A 17,271-nucleotide genomic window follows, 5' to 3' on the forward strand; every position below is an offset into this window, starting at 1 on the left:
CCCCACCCCCCTTATCTCCAAAAGACACACATCTTTACTCCAAGAGACTCCAAATTATAGTATATGAGTCATACCTAACAAATCTCCACTTTGGCGAATGTCCGGCACCTTAGGAAAAATACATATACCTCACAAATCTCCACCTTGACGAATATTCAGCCTTTTAGGAGAAATACATATACCCGACAAATCTCAACCTTGACGAATATTCAGCCCCTTAAGAGAAATACTTCTTTGAGTTTCTTACACCGAAGTGGGTTGGGCAACCATTACGTCTAACAATTGCAAATACTCAACAAGTTCAAGCAATGCAAGAACTTGTTGATAGTACCTGACTTGGCCAACAAATCTGCTACAATTTCATCATATGATTCAACAGAGTGAACTTCATCTACAACTGTACTCCCCAACAGTTTATAGATATTACCTGCAGTGATTTATCCTTTCATTACAGTCAATGTACCTTTAACAATTCTGATGGCTCCTCTATCCTCATCTGACTTAGAAATAAAATCATTTTTGTGTAAAGTGCCAAAGAAAATTAAATTCTTCTTCAAATCTGGAATATGTCTTGTCGACCGCTATTTTTGGAAAGAATGAAAAATGATTTTTTGTAAATATAAAAATAGTTTTGATGTAAATATGACTTTTGAAAGTAATATTTTAATTTAAAGATAGATGAATCAAACGAGTCTCGCATATTAAATAGTTTGGATAACTGAGCGAGATCCAACATATAATATATTATCACGAAGGGTAAGTATTTTCACATGACAGTAGGCTCAACCACCTAAACTAAAGAGTTTGTGACATTCGTTTGGTCTGCAAAAACTTTTATGTATAGCCGACAAGTTTCCATATCTAATATAAGAATTAGATAGGGTTTATTTTACCTGGGGGCAAGCCCCTATAGTTAATTACATCTTAAATAACCATAGTCACTTAAGAAAACTCTCGATTAAAATTAGTGGTTTTGCCTTCAAGATTTCAAAGTTTAGGTTTCCAAGATTGGAAGCTGAAAAATCAAATGGGAGTGGCTCAAACAGAAACAGTTGTTTTAAGGAATCTAAAGGAATGAAGAGTGGGGGATATCACAGATACAGGGGAAACCCTGGTGACTTCTTAAATATCTTATTGTTTGGCTTTATGTCTTTAAAATGATGTTATTCAATGTTTAATCCTACAATTTTATTTAGAATTTCGGACTTACATTCGTACGATATCTGATCGTGCAAATAACCTAGAAAGATTGGAGGATTTACACAGTACCGTACGGTAACCTCAGAATCCTAAAAGTGTTAAGACTTATAATTGGACAACATGGTTGTGCAAAAGCCTAAAAGACAAAGTGAGGATTTACGTTGCGCTAAGCAAACTGCCTCGAAGTCCTATGAGTTGTTATTTAAACTAAGAAAAAAGTTTAGATGTCGTAGACTTATTATACTGATGTAGATCGTCATCCTCCGTTCGCTACATCCTGGTCGTGCTACCCACGAAAACTTGCTCCATGTCCCATGTAGTAGTAGTTTCAAGTTTAGTGTCTTATATGTGAAAATGCAATATTGTTATTTGGTGACTTACTGTTGTATATCTCTTATCTTTGTATATCTCTTAAACCAGACTATATCCTAAAGATTTTGTAGTTAACTTAAAGCATGTATAAACAAACTATGTTATAAGGAAAAACTGTAAATAAAAACAGTATAAAGTGATGTAAATAAAAGCAGTATAAGAAAATGCAGTAAAGTGTTATAAATGTATTGTAAACTTTGGGTATTTGATTTTTCTTGTTATTGTTATACTTGTAAATGAGATCAGTGTTGCAGGTAATAGTATAATAGAGAAATTCAGCTAGAAAGACAAACATGTGTTTATGTATAACAAAATAAATAGAGTAACATGTGGAAAGCCCTGAGGAAAACTGAAATCGACCCACAAAAACTAAAAATAAATCGTAAGAAAAAGACAAACAAATAAAACAAAACACAATGTCACATATAAAGGAACGAGGGTGGGAGATTTATATGTGATATTGGGAATGTCCTCAATTGTCAGGAGGATTTGAGTGAAAGATTCAAGCTCAAATCCCGGAACATTGAGTTTCATTTTATGTGAAGTTATGATGAGAATTTCACTATTTGATTTAATTAAATCAGTCATGAACCACAGCTAGTGCATACCTTGTCTATTGTTTTAACTAACTTATAAATTAGAGTCAGATGTCTAGATTCAATGTTCATTTGAAAATTAGGTAGATAAACTCTCACCTAGGATGTGCTCCTAAAATCTAAAAAGCCTACAGATAAATTAGGGTCAGATGCTTAGTTTCAGTGTTCATTTGAAAATTCGGTAGATAAACTCTCACCTAGGGTGTGCTCCTAAAATCTAGGAAGTCTACAGTTTAACTTGAGTCTGAAGCATTTTAAAGTGTTTATCTTCAATTAAGTGTTTTCCAACTAATCTTCAAACATCTTTAGATCAAACTTAGCTCACTATCAGGCACTTAAGACCTAGGGGGTAAACCTATAATTTTGGCAAAAATATTCGTGAAATGTGTTTCAATCTTAATTAAAACAATTGGGCTTAAGTCTATCCAATGCTTAGGGGTCCTAATTGATAGTTTATTGATCTCTCAATTCAGGACTCTAACTTTTGAATCATTTAAGCTCTTGTTTTTTCTCAATTCTCAATAATTCTCACAATTACAATTTTACTTTCTTATGTAAAAGAAATTGTGAATGTTTGCTACCATATTTTCCCTTTAGGTTTCAATCATCTCAACATACTAAATATCATTTTCTTTTAATTCCCTCCCCTTTCTTTTTATTTTTAAAGGCCGTAAATCAATTCTGAAAATAATTAAATCAAAAATTATCATTTTTTAACTTAACCGTTGGCAAGAAAAAGAAAAACAAAACCAATTAAGTGGAGGAGGTCGGCCCACTTCTTAAAAAAAAATCAATTAAGCAAGGGGCAAAACCGCAAGTGAATCAGCCTAAAGGCATTTAAATTCTTTCAAAACAAACAATGATCGAATCAGTCCCAAAAGGTGCTTAAAAAGTGTCCAAATCGATGTATAAAAGCCTCAAAATGCAACTTAAACTTTAACGAATAAGGCCTCAAATTGCAACTTAAACCTTAACGAATAAAGCTTCAAAATGACGAATGAGGCTTCAAAATGTAATTTAAGACTTAACAAATAAAGTCTCAAAATGCAACTTAAACCTTAACGAATAAAGCTTCAAAATATGACCTAAACATCACTAAATAAAGCTTCAAAGTGCAGCCCAAACATCACTAAAAAAACTTCAAAGTGCAGCCCAAACATATTACTAAAGAGTGCTTCAAGTGCAACCCAAACATATTACTAAAGAGTGCTTCAAGTGCAGCCCAAACATATAACTAAAAAAGACTTCAAGTGCAGCCCGAACATATCACTAAAGAGTGCTTCAAGTGGCACAAACATATCACTAAAGAGTGCTTCAGGTGCAGCACAAACATATCACTAAAGAGTGCTTCAAGTGCAGCCCAAATATATCACTAAAGAGTGCTTCAGGTGCAGTACAAACATATCATTAAAGAGTGCTTCAAGTGCAGCCTAAACATATCACTAAAAAGTACTTCAAGTGCAGCCTAAACATATCACTAAAGAGTGTATCAGCTGCAGCCCAAACATATCACTAAGACAGGACAAACAACAGTCCGGTTTAGTGTCAAATACATCTTAAAAATAGCCAACAAAACCCCTCCTAAACAGGGCAAAACTGCAGCCCGAATCAACCCACGAAAGCATTTTCAAAAGGTTTCAAACAGCAGCCAACTCAGCCTAAAAGACGTGTTTTTAAAAGCACTGAAATGCAACAAATTCAGCCCAACATATGCATTTTTGGAAGCCCCAAAATCACGTACATAGGAGGCCCACAATAGTGCTTAAAACCTTTCCAAAACGGCTCTTAATTCAACCCAAAAATAGTATTTAAATCTGTCCAAAATAGTGAATAAACAGCTTTAAAACGATGCTTAAATCTGCCCTAAAACCATGCATATATCCCCTCAAAACTCTCCAAATTGAATATGAAAAGTTTCAGATTTTTCAACTGAGTATAGCACCATAACTTTTCATATTTGCAAATGCAACATAAGAGGTTTCAGATTTCTATAAAAGTAAAGCATCACAACTTCTCAACATTTGTAAATGCAGCATAAAAGCTTTCAGCAAATGAGCCATCTACAACTTTCAGGTTTTGCAAATAACATACATAAAACTTTCAGATTTTCAAAAACAAGGCACCCAAAATTTTCCAATCCTTGTCAATTGCACATGAAACATTTCAGATTTTTGCAAAAATAAAGCACCAAAGTTTTCAGATTTTGAAAAGCAAGGCACCAAAACTTTCCAATCTTTGTCAATTGCACATGAAACATTTCAGATTTTTGCAAAAATAAAGCACCAAAGTTTTTAGATTTTGAAAAGCAAGGCATCAAAACTTTTCAATCCTTGTCCATTGCACATGAAACATTTCAGATTTTTGCAAAAATAAAGCACCAAAGTTTTTAGATTTTGAAAAGCAAGGCATCAAAACTTTTCAATCCTTGTCCATTGCACATGAAACATTTCAGATTTTTGCAAAAATAAAGCACCAAAGTTTTTAGATTTTGAAAAGCAAGGCATCAAAACTTTTCAATCCTTGTCCATTGCACATGAAACATTTCAGATTTTTGCAAAAATAAAGCACCAAAGTTTTTAGATTTTGAAAAGCAAGGCATCAAAACTTTTCAATCCTTGTCCATTGCACATGAAACATTTCAGATTTTTGCAAAAATAAAGCACCAAAGTTTTTAGATTTTGAAAAGCAAGGCATCAAAACTTTTCAATCCTTGTCCATTGCACATGAAACATTTCAGATTTTTGCAAAAATAAAGCACCAAAGTTTTTAGATTTTGAAAAGCAAGGCATCAAAACTTTTCAATCCTTGTCCATTGCACATGAAACATTTCAGATTTTTGCAAAAATAAAGCACCAAAGTTTTTAGATTTTGAAAAGCAAGGCATCAAAACTTTTCAATCCTTGTCCATTGCACAAAAGTTTAACCCAAGCTTACCCAACCTTCCTCATTACAAACTAACAAATAGGCAAAAGGACATCCTTCCAAGTCACGCACATCTTTTAATCGTATAGCTAACGCATGGACCTCAAGCTTTACATGACTAGGAGGAAGAACTATCCTCAATGCTAAATAGTTCCAAACAATAAATTAAAAGAAAGGCTATTCTTCTCCAAAACTACTACTCTAAACATGATCTATCGAAGTTTCAGGCACATGCATCCCCTTTCCTTTTTTTTAAATGATCAAGAATGTAAAGCAAGAAGCAAGGGATCTTTCTTTTTAAAATTTTTTTAGGCATAGGAGAGAGGAGGAAGAACCATACCTTGACTAGCTTAAAGAAAGGGGAAGAAGAAGAGTAACAAAAATCCAAGAACAACAAACACTCTAATCGTGAAACGATTTCAGCAGCACCTCCCCTCCTTGCCAAAATTCCAACCACCACCAACCTTACCCTAGGTAGGATTTTATAGACAAAGGGGAGAGGAGCAGCCACCTACCGGCCCTAATGGTGGCCGAATAGGATGGTGGGAGACGAGAAGAAGCATTTAGGGAGAAAGAGAAGTAGGGCTCGGGAAGAGGGCGGGTCAGCCAGGGCTTCTCGAAGAAAAAGAGGAGGGGTCGGCCGAAGCTTCGCGAAGCTATGGTCATCTTGTGCGGCTGGATCGAGCGAAGAAGATAGATCGGGTGCACACCTACTCGCGAGAGAGAGGGCAAGGCGAGGGTCTCGGGCCGAATAGGGGAGAATCGGGAGAAAAGAGGCGTGAACATGGGTTTAGGCTTAATAGGGTTTTTTTCCTTTTTTTTTATTATTTCTGTTTTGTTTTTAATTATATATTATATTATATTATTTAAATATATTAATTCGCGTGTAATTTATTCGTGCTCGAAATCTTAGCAAAATGAATGTCTTTTCCAAGTAATTTCGACGTTTCGGACGCGCCAACGCAGTCTGTTTCGTCATCCGGGGTCGTTCAGACAACTTTGTCGATGATCGGATCCAAAATGCATCAAATTCAATTTGTCTTCAAATTTTGAATTCTTGATCGGTCATTTCAAAAATAGACTTATGTTTCAATTAATTGTGAAGCCTTTACAGATGTAAATGACGCGAATTATAATATTTGTGTGTGTGAATGTATTAATGTCATTATAGGTGTCCTAAGGCTTTTAAACCCTACAGAATCTCTCTTTGGGCCTCCACATGATGGTCCTTACCACTCGACCAAATGATGATAGTCTGTGAACACAACCATTCGACCAAATGGTGATGGTTTGAAATCACCCAGGCGAGACACCACAAGAGAATCAGGAAGTGGTTCGAATTTCTAAAAGGGGTAAGTCCCAGTTCTAGTCCTCTAAGATAATCGAACTAGATCTTAGGCTCTATGAAGAGGAAGGAAAGACCTCACAAAAAATGAGATCAACATGTCTCACATCACATAATTCTGACAGTGTCATCATATATCTCAATTCTGATTTTGTCAATACCAGCAATATTGTAACATTTATCACCTAAATAGACTGAACCAAAATCAGATAATTTGTATTAAGTAAACTATTCCATGTTAGGTATTATGTGACAAGAGCATACTGAATCAAGAATTCATGCATCCTTCAACTGAGTTGTTGTAACTGAAAGTACATCACCATCACTGCAATCTGAATTATCACTCTACATCATATTCACAGACTTGGAAGATACATCATGTTTCTCACCAAACTGTTTCTTGAGCTTTGGACAATCTCTCTTCATATGTCTCGGATCCTTACACTTGTAGCAATGAATCATTTTTTTGTCTTTAGGTTTTGACCTGGAATTTTGTATTCCAGAACCTTCCTCCTTCCTTCAACGATCATGCTTACCCTTAACATATAAATTGTCGCCATGAAAGTTTTCCCCTGTATTCTGCTTTCGTTGGTTGTGAACCAACAATGCTGCAGTAATCTCATCAACTTTGATATTTTATTTCTCATATGTCAGAGTAGTCACGAGGTGTTCATAAGAAGAAGGCAATGAACACAACAGAATAATTGTTCGGACTTCATCCACACTACTCACATAGTCACATCAAGCTGCGTCAGATCTGTGATTATTTGACTAAAGACATTCAAATGTTGCGCCAGATCAGTGTCTGTCTGCATCTTTAGCCCTAAACAGTCTTTGCTTCAGATACAGTTTACTTGTTTGAGATTTGGACATAAACTGATACTCCAATTTCTTTCATACTTCTCCTGGATATTTAAGATTCATAACATGATACATAATCTCATCTGTCAAATATAAACGTATGGTACCTGCCGCTCGTAGTTGTGCCTTTTTCCAATCTTCATCTTTCATATTATCAGGTTTCGTAGCTCGCAAAACCTTCTAAATTTCTTGTTGTGTCAACAAATCTTTCACCATTATTTGCCAGAATTCGAAGTTATCGGTTCCATCAAACTTCACTATCTCAAATTTTGCACGAGACATTGCTATTTGAAATTAATCCTATAGTGAACTTTTCCTACCTTATGTCAAAACAAAAAACACACTGCAAATAAATTCAAAGAAACCTGAAATTTTCTGTCAATTGCAGCAATTTTTCAGAAATTTTGTTGTGATTCGTGAATCAAATTTTTCATACGAAGCACTTTTCATGTTCGCGTCAACACCTCGGCTAAATTATTGTCCTACGAGCGAAACCTTCGCAAAACACCTCGTGCATGTTTATGAAATACTTCCACTAAACCACTATTCGCGATTAGTTGAACCTGCTCGCTTCGCCTGCACCCTGTAAAACTCCACCTGTCGCCCTCTTTCGCCGATCGTCGTTGCCTGGTCCGATCTGAAGCGAACGTCGATCTTTCACGAACACCCTCTGTCGCGAGACAAACTCGCCAATCTTTCACAACTTGCAGTTCGTCCAACTCCCCTGCGCCGAAGGCCGCTTTCTTCTGAAGCAAACCGATGGCGGAAGAAGTTCAAAAAACAGCACCTTCACGGTGGCGGAAGAATTCCTTCGAACTTTCTGTTCGCGATACCTCCTCCTCCGCAAAACCTTCCTTCGCAAATGTCGTCCGCGACCTTCCTGAGCCGAATTGTAACAGAACTGCCGAAGCCCTTACTTCATCTGGCCTCGAACTGCCGTAAAACCGCCCAAAGAGCTGTCTTCTTCGCTGAACTGCAACAGTTCGTCGAATTTCAAAATATCAACCGAACTTCTTTCTCAAATTTTCTTCCTGTGTCGATCTACTCCGCTCTAAAACCTCACTCTGATACCAATTGTTGAGAAATTAGGGCGAAAAAACAACAGGAATCGACACAAAACCAAAAGAAGACAGAATTAATGAGGTTCGGCAGAGATGCCTACGTCCTCAGGAGCAGAGCGACGAATTCACTATTTCAGATGAGTCCAGTACATACTCATAGGGTTATACATCATATATATAGATAAAACTCACATATAAAATTACTAACACGCCCTCGCTCCCCCCAACTCACTTATCTCCAAGAGACACATCTTCACTCCAAGAGGCTCGAAATTATGGTATATGAACCATACCTAACAAATAGCAATGAAGAAAAAATGATGTTGATGACAAAATTTAATAAAAAAACATGAAAAACATGTATTTCTAAACCGCCGTCAGCTAAAAAGATAAAATAAAAATGTTAAGAAGACGTGCATATACAATTCCAAGAAATTAAGGAAAATCTTACTGAAACCATTTTTGCTTCTCCTCTCCTAGATACAACACAGTTTGACCAAATCCTACAAGCTAAATGTGTACACGAAATCAGCTAATATGGAACTTTTCTTTGCTAGATGAGAAAATCTTGGTAAAATGAAAAGAAAAATATAAAAGTTGCAAGGTAGACAAATAAGAAATATACAAACGTTGAATACCAACGAAACAAAACAAGATTTTATTTTACTTGGTTTTGCACCTATGCATAAGCCGAGATGATGAAAGGAAAATTGTTGGTCAAGAACTTATTTCAGTTATTTTGACTCCCATCTGATACATGGAAAAGAAAAATAAATGCACACTGCAAAAGCTTGCATAAAACAACGCTATCTTTAGCAATATTCCTTTTTTTCATTTTGGTTTTTCATTTCTTCTTTGTACGGGACTTTTCACATATTTTGATTATTATATCTAAAGAAATAAAAGAAAAAAGACAGGATACATAGAGAGGCAAGTTACAAATTAGAATTTATAAGCAAACATCATAATTGATGAATTGAGCAATAACAATAGTAGAACGATTCATAGTTTTAAAAAGTCGAAGGTTAATCGTATTATCTAATACCCTCGATTAAATATACAAGAGGGTGAAAGTTTTGTGTTCATAGATGCCATTTCCAAGAAAAACAAGTTCAAGCAGACCTGTTAGAGATGAATGATGCTACCTGATTTAAACTATAAATATCTACTCATAAATAAACAATGAATTATTACTCCTATGAGGATTAAAACATGAACAAAGAACTACTAGAAGATGTAATTGTGCTAGTATTGCCAGTTTCAAGAAAAATGTCAAAAAGAGAGTCTTGCCGGAAGAAGTGGAGCCATGGAGGGGTGGAGAATAGCTCTCAGCACCCTAACTTTAAGACAAACTCTTTTTTAAATGAAAGCTTCGCAATTTTGTGGCTATATATGCTTAGTTTGATGTAAACCTTTTCGGTCTAACTCTAAATCTTGTTACCACCAATGCTTCTAGAAATGGAACTTCAGACATAAAAAAGAAACTTCATGCAATTCACTTACAATCTTGACTTAAATTTGAATATGGCAGTTTTTGCGTGCCTGTTTGCATCATTCGAGCTTTGAATTATAAACTTCGCTTTTAACAAGAGAGTTAAAATAACTAAATAAACTCCACTTGTCATGGGTTTTCTGTGTATTTTTTTCCATTTGATATAAAACGATAGTTCTATCAAACATAGAGTTGATCTGATTGATAGAAGTCATGATTAGTGGAGAGAGTATATTAGTGGATCATAATAAAATAAAGACAATTACAAATTAATCAAGGCGTCTATAGTTACAAAAGTCATGAGCTTTTTAGGCCTTGTTGAATATCACACGAGATTTGATGATGATTTTTTTCAAATTGCTACGGTGCTATCAAGGTTAACTCATAAAGCAGTAAATTTTTTAATGGAAGGATCATTTTTATGAGGCATTCCAAAAAACCAAAATCTTCTTTAATAACTACACCAGTACTGACTATTAGGGGTGCCTAAAAAGTTCTTTGTTTGTGAACAACTCATGTTCGGCTTGTTAAGCAGTTTATATTAAAATTGTTCGTTAAGTAAGCGAGCTAAATATGAATAATTTCTTTTTTAAGCTCGAATTAAAAACGATTCGAACACGAACAACCTTTTGTTTGATTGTGTTTGTCTCGTTTTAGCTCGAAATAAAAAAATTATACATATTATTGATATAATAGTATGTAATGTATGTTTATATATAAGATTAAATCACTACATCTATTTGAGTGGCTAGTTGCCTTCTATTGCGAAAGAAGGGTGCAGGTTTGAAACCTTACAAATTCTAATTAATTTTGTTATTTAGCTTGGCAAATCAAGCCAAACACAAGCCATTTCGAACAAAATGATTGATATCGAGCCAAATACAAACAAATTTCTTATGAGTCTGATCCAAACACGAGCTGATGCAAATGAGTCAAACACAAACAGAGACATAGGTCGCTCAAAATCGGCTAGTTTGCACCCCTACAGACTATTCACTTAGGATCAGATGAATTTCAAATATATAGTGATACGTCTTTAAAAAAAATGGGATGTGTGTTTATGCAGCGTGAAAATTTTATTACTCATACTTCCACTCAATTAAAAAACCATAAAGAGATCATCCCGCACATGATTTGGAGCTAGCAACAGTTGTGTGACACTAAGAACTTAGAGCCATTACTTATATAAAGTCAAATGTGAAACTTTTACTGAACACTAGAGTTTAAAATATATTTTCACTCAAAAAATAATTTAATATGAGACAAAGAAGATGCTTGTGTTTGTTTAAAATTTAGATGTACAGTATCATTCGAGAAAGACAAATATTAATCCAAATGAAATTAGTAGGAAGCTTCAGGTAATTTAAATTTAATGATTACTCAACAAGAGCAATTAATTAAAGACATAGAAAGACTAATATTATTAGTGGTCCATTAGAATAATGAGAATGTTGATCAATTGAACCAGCTGACATATTACTATTTAAAAAATCTTATATCAAGTCAAAGTAAAAATCAAATTTTCCACAAGCAAATCTTGCGCATTCACAAAAGAGCCATTAATTCATAAAATTGTAATAAACATGAAATTATTCACATACAAGAATTGAGTAAATTAAGATTTTTGAATTGCAATAACTCAAAGTTGAAGCAAAATAACACGCGTATCAGTCACTACGTTTAAGCTAAAAAGAAATCATATGATAATGTTATTTCATTTCAATAACGATTATTGTTATAAATATTGCATTATACTAAAAATTATAAGTGAGAATAACACCATAATGTTCACTCAATTCCAATAAATGAACATGAATTGAAAAACATACCATATCAAAACTTGATCTTTAGATTTACTATTTTAATGCATCCACACAGGAGCACATCTTAAACATAAACCTAAGTCACCACTAATTAATGCATCTCCTATCTACAAAATATGACATAGCTCATAGTTTAGTATTATTCGTGGTGAGAAGTCACCTAATTTACCATTGATTGAAAAGTATCGTATTAACACAAGGCATAGCTCATAAGCGTACTATTAACCATAAAAGATAATTTATATCTATCAAGGCTTATATGGCAACCTATTAGACTTAAGTTAATAAAATTTAGTAAATCCTTTAAATCCAGATTTAGAAATCCTGGAAGACCTAAAGCCAAAAAATTGTTTGGCAACTGATTTAGTGAATCCAATTAAATCAAATGAAATTGTTTGCCAACTTCTGTCAAGACTTAAAAGATAGTCCTGCTTGTTTGAAATCAAAAAATGTAATTAAACTTTAATTATTTTATTTTTATGATAAAATTTATATTAAATTCAACTAAAATAAATTTAGATTTTATTTTTAATTATACTAATTAATAATTAATTCTTAACTAAAATAATTAATTGTCGATTTTTTTAATTAATTACTTATTAAACAATTATTATTCAATTATATTAATTAAAATTTTACTTAGACTTTGATTAAATTATTTTAATTTAAAATTTTAGTTTTATCCATTAATTATTAAATAATTACACATAAATTTATCTAATTGTAATTACTTTAAAAATATATGAATTAATTACTAATCAATTCAATATATAAATTTAATTAAATAAAAAAATCATAAGCATATCTTCCCCTAATCCTCTTTGCTCAAAATCCTTGGCTAGATCCTCTCCCAATTTCATCTAAATCTTTGCCCAAAATCCTCGCTTATGTTTGTCTTGCGGTTTTGCCCAAAACCGTGCAAAACCGTGGCCTTAGTGAACGAACCCTTGCGATAAAATCGCGATTAGAGCTAGCTAGGAAGGTGGCGATGGGATCGCGGCATACAGAGATCATCGAAACTCCCATCTTTCTCATCCTTTCACTCTACTCCTATTAGAAACCATTGAGAAATGTGAGCTTGTACGCACCGTGCTTCCTGTTCACTCGTTTTGGATTTACTAAATCGATCGATTCACAGGATAAAGTAAATCTGGGATTTAAGGCCAAAATCCACGAAATTTGGATTTATCAAAGTGGCAATTTTATTTTGTCCAAACTAATCGTATGGCAAAATTTAACCTAAATTCAGGTTAAATTCTAGTCAAAATCCGTTGCCAAACAACCCTTCAATGTGTAGATATATTATTATCTTAAACTAGTACTATAGAAGTGTGAATTTATGCTTTAACTTGTAAGTGCAGAAATTCATATATACACTTCTTGCATTCACCTCAACGTGCTTTATTCAAAACAAAAAGAAATGTTCATGTATAACAATATAAAGTTTTTCAGTTGCAATATAACATAATTTTCATATTGCTTTCTCTTCTCTACACTGAATTTTTAGTTTGTTGATTTCTATTCTTGACAATAGCTATGCTAATTTACTAAATAATGTTTCATCTTTACACAAATGAAATCTCAAAACCTTACAAAAAAAATTAGTTTTTAAACATCCTTTCATACATCAAAACTCTAGAATAATACAACTTAAGATTTGGCACTTCCTCGATGAGGATGCTTGTAATCCCCGCCGTCTTGTTGACAGTAGGCGTGCATAAAAACAGGAGGCATTCTTTCTCCTTGGGCAATGGCAGAGGAGCTAAATAAAAGTTGCCACATAGAGCCTATCAATCATGGCAGCAGTTGATAAACGCCAAGAAATATGCCTACTGAGGGTCAAGTGTGTCCTTTTGATAGACTGAAGGTTCTGCATGTTTGTGTACATTGTTATTGTCATTGACATTGCCATTGTCATTGCTACTGTTATTATTATTAGCAGTATTACCTGAGAATTATATTATTTGCACATCCTACTGTAAGTTTTAGCATAATAAAGACTAGTAATAAACCGAAAAGAGCACTAAATCGCTTCCAAAGGGAAAATAAAATACAAAAATAGTCATACCGTGCCCTGTGCAGCCCCCTTCATGCCTAGAAGCTGGTTGAAGCTGGAAGCACCAATATTTGTCGGTGCCTTAGTAGGAACCTCAGGCTTAGCTGCATTATTCAGCACAATACAATTCAATGCATCCAATACCGTCAACACTCCTCCGGACCAAATAAAATTAGCTAAACGAAAATAAAACTGAAGACATAAAAAGAAACAATACCTTCATTAGCATCAGTTTCTGCAGCCTTGACCGTCAATCTCCGCCCTAAAACCCATGAAATCGCCTTTGTTTAGGAGAATCGGAAGCCAAACAAGTGAACGGGGAGGATTCAATCGAAGCCTTACTGTATGAAGAAAGAGGTGGTGGTGAACGGAGATCTGACAACCTATGGCGGCGTGTAAACTGGGTCGAGACGGCGATTGAGGCAGAGCCATAGATTAAAGAAGCCATCTCTGGCGAGTAAAGAGAAGAATGGAACCACTGCGTGTGAGCTGCGGGACTGTGGAGTGATTGGGGTTCGGTACAAATAAGACATATTCGCTCAGTACTAATCACCTTAAACTAAGTGTGTAACCAATAAAATGTCACTCATACGTAAAGTCTGGCCCCACCTGTTAAAATAAATAAAATTAAAATAAATATTTTTTTAAATCATATTTGCGACCCGGCCCGAGCGAAAACCCGAAACCGCCTGCCTTTTCATTTTCTACTCACTATTACGAGTTTAAGGCTTAGTCTTCCTCGGCGAAACCCTCCGGCGAAACCATATTCAATAACAGCATAAAACTCTACTCAATAACTAGCATAAAACCAAATTCGGTGGACTCACATATATCTCCATGACATAATTTTGATGTGTTATTCTTGTATTATTCGTGTTTTATTCATCTATTATTTTTCTGTGGTTTAACTGTGTTACTGGTGTTAGGTATGGCTTATATCTAGGGAGTTTGAGTATCTTGTGAAGAGGTGTGTCTCCTGGTGAAAAGGAGTGTCTCTTGAAATAAAGGGGATCGGTTCATCGCAGGAGATTTTGCGACAGGTGGAGTACAGCAGGGTGCAGGAGGCGAGCAAGCACGATTATTTCGTGAACGGGAGTTTAGTGGAGGTATTCCTCTAACAGGTGCAAAGGGATTCGTTGCTCACGGAAACAGCAATTGGCTGAGGCACTGATACAAACAGGAAAAATGCTTCGTGGGAACATTTGATTCACAAATCATAGGAGAATTGCGGCATAGTTGCTGCATTTGACAAGGAAAATTTCATGTTTCTTTGAATTTATTTGCAGAGTATTTTCTTTTGTTTTTCGAAGGTTTTTCGAAGCAAGACAGCAAGACAAAAAAATACAGTGCAGGATTAAATTTCAAATAGCAATGTCTAGAGCAAACTTCGAGATAGTGATGTTCGATGGAACCAGGAACTTCGGATTGTGGCAAACAAGGGTAAAAGATTTGTTGGCACAACAGAAAATTTTGAGGGCTTTGCGGGTTACGAAACCTGATAATATAGAAGATAAAGATTGGGAAGAGTTACAACTTCGAGCGGCAGGTGCCATACGATTATCTCGCCATACGTTTATGTCTGACGTATGAGATTATGTATCATGTAATGAATCTGAAATCTCCATGAGAACTATGTAAGAAATTGGGATCTCAGTTTATGTCCAAATCTCTGACGAATAAATTGTATCTGAAGCAAATACTGTATGGGCTGAAGATGCAGGCAGACACTGATTTGGTTCAGCACTTGAATATCTTCAATCAAATAATCACAGAACTGACACTGCTTGATTTGAATATTGAGGACAGGGATCCTCCAAAGGAGTTCCCCCAAACTGATTATTCTGCACCAGTTGGATAATCTCAGGATTTATTTCAAACGAGTCAGTTTCTACGACTGGGTTTTGCATACTTGAGTAAATTTCATCTGTCATAAGATTTACGTAATCTTTAAATGAAGTATGATGATTTTTCAAGTTATTATCTTGAAAGTTTTCCATTTTCATTTCTAGTTTTTCAAGTCCTCTTTGTATTTTTATTTTTTTATTTTTTTCAAACTCGGGATCATAAGGCGCAACACAACAAACAATACATTAACAATTAAACAAATAACATATGAAATATATTCAACACGACAAAACATTTTCATGAACACCTTATTTTTTATAAAAATAATTTTTTTTCCTTTTTCACAACACTTTTTCATATAAAAACACTTTTCACTCAAAACAGTTTTTCGGACACTACAGCTTTCCAAGTATAAGCCTAATTACTTCAACTAAAATTCTCCTAAAGTTCTTACCGAAGCTTCCCCGACAACGGCGCTAAAACTTGACAACGACTTTTTATATACCTAAAAATACAAGAATTTGACACCGCTACTAGAAGATTTAAACCCTTGGCAGTGACACCAAAAACTTGATGCAACTTTTAATATGCAAGAATTTATGAACCCAGATTTATATATTTATAATGATTTTGTAAAGTCACAATTTCAAACGCAAGTATACGTATCGCTCAAGTAGTAGAAGACTCTAGTGGAGTCTCGTTTATCGATCCCACAGGGAAGCGAGGTAAGAGGGCCTTAGTCAAATTCTAATCTACTACCATTAGTCCTTAGTTTGGAAGTGTGAATTAAGAGGTTTTACTAACATATACTCCTAAATGTACTTAAGTTTAATTCTTAAGTTTAACACAACTAATAACTACTCCTAAATGCAAATATTAATTCTAAAGATAACCCTTTTTGGATGAATTTGTTTGGAGAACTTTGATATATTAAAAACTACTATTCTTATGTAATGAATTAGATAATGTAAAGGAATGAGATGCATTAAATATTGTATGTATCAAATAAGAGTAATCTTATTCTTTACCCTTTGGTCCAGACATAAAGAACATTGACTAATTGACAACGACTTTTTATATGTTTAAAATATAAGATAAATATGGACGTAATAAATATTCAATAATTGTAAAGTCACACTTATCAACGCAAGTATATGTATCGCTCAAGTAATACAGGGCTCTAATGGAGTCCAGGATATCGATCCCACATGGAGTAGTTTAGAATTACGAACTATGATTTTAGAAAAGTAATACTTTAATCACAACAACGAAGTTCAATTTGTTTATCTGTCACTAATAGACAATTGAAATAAATAAGTAATTTTAATAACAATTAAATAACTAATGATACTGAGGAGGGTTTGATTGTGATATTCAATATATAAGAAATCATCATTCTCTTTGTCAAGAAATCATAGTTAATGGATAAAATAAATTAGTTCAATTTACATTGTGTCAAATAAGAGCATACCTATTCTTTACCCTTTGGTCTAGACATAAAGAACATTGGCTGATTCTACACTTATTTACTGAATCTGCGGTTAGGCTGGGAGGATACCGACTCTCACTTCAGAGCTCCCACGTTCCCCTCACCTGAGGGCTAACATCTACACTTCAGCACCCAAACGATAGGACCGAATTGGGGATTTTAGTCTGTCACTCTAAAATCTCTAATATAATGAGAAAGACAGAGAAAAC

General features: G+C 34.4%; 1 protein-coding gene across 1 annotated transcript in view; it reads right to left on the minus strand.

Moving 5' to 3' along the window:
- LOC110023188 (chlorophyll synthase, chloroplastic) overlaps positions 1-14,260 on the minus strand; it is a 54,976-nt gene extending 40,716 nt beyond the window's left edge. Inside the window, exons 1-3 of the mRNA XM_020722467.1 lie at positions 14,071-14,260; positions 13,946-13,990; positions 13,741-13,832 (exon numbers count right to left, since the gene is read on the minus strand). Of these exons, the coding sequence (XP_020578126.1) occupies positions 13,741-13,832; positions 13,946-13,990; positions 14,071-14,176 (243 nt within the window). The 5' untranslated portion in view covers positions 14,177-14,260. The remainder of the gene's footprint in view (positions 1-13,740; positions 13,833-13,945; positions 13,991-14,070) is intronic.
- Positions 14,261-17,271: the final 3,011 nt, after the last annotated feature.

Source organism: Phalaenopsis equestris, unplaced genomic scaffold (assembly GCF_001263595.1).
Source record: "Phalaenopsis equestris unplaced genomic scaffold, ASM126359v1 Scaffold000223, whole genome shotgun sequence".
In the NCBI taxonomy this organism is placed as follows: Eukaryota; Viridiplantae; Streptophyta; class Magnoliopsida; order Asparagales; family Orchidaceae; genus Phalaenopsis; species Phalaenopsis equestris.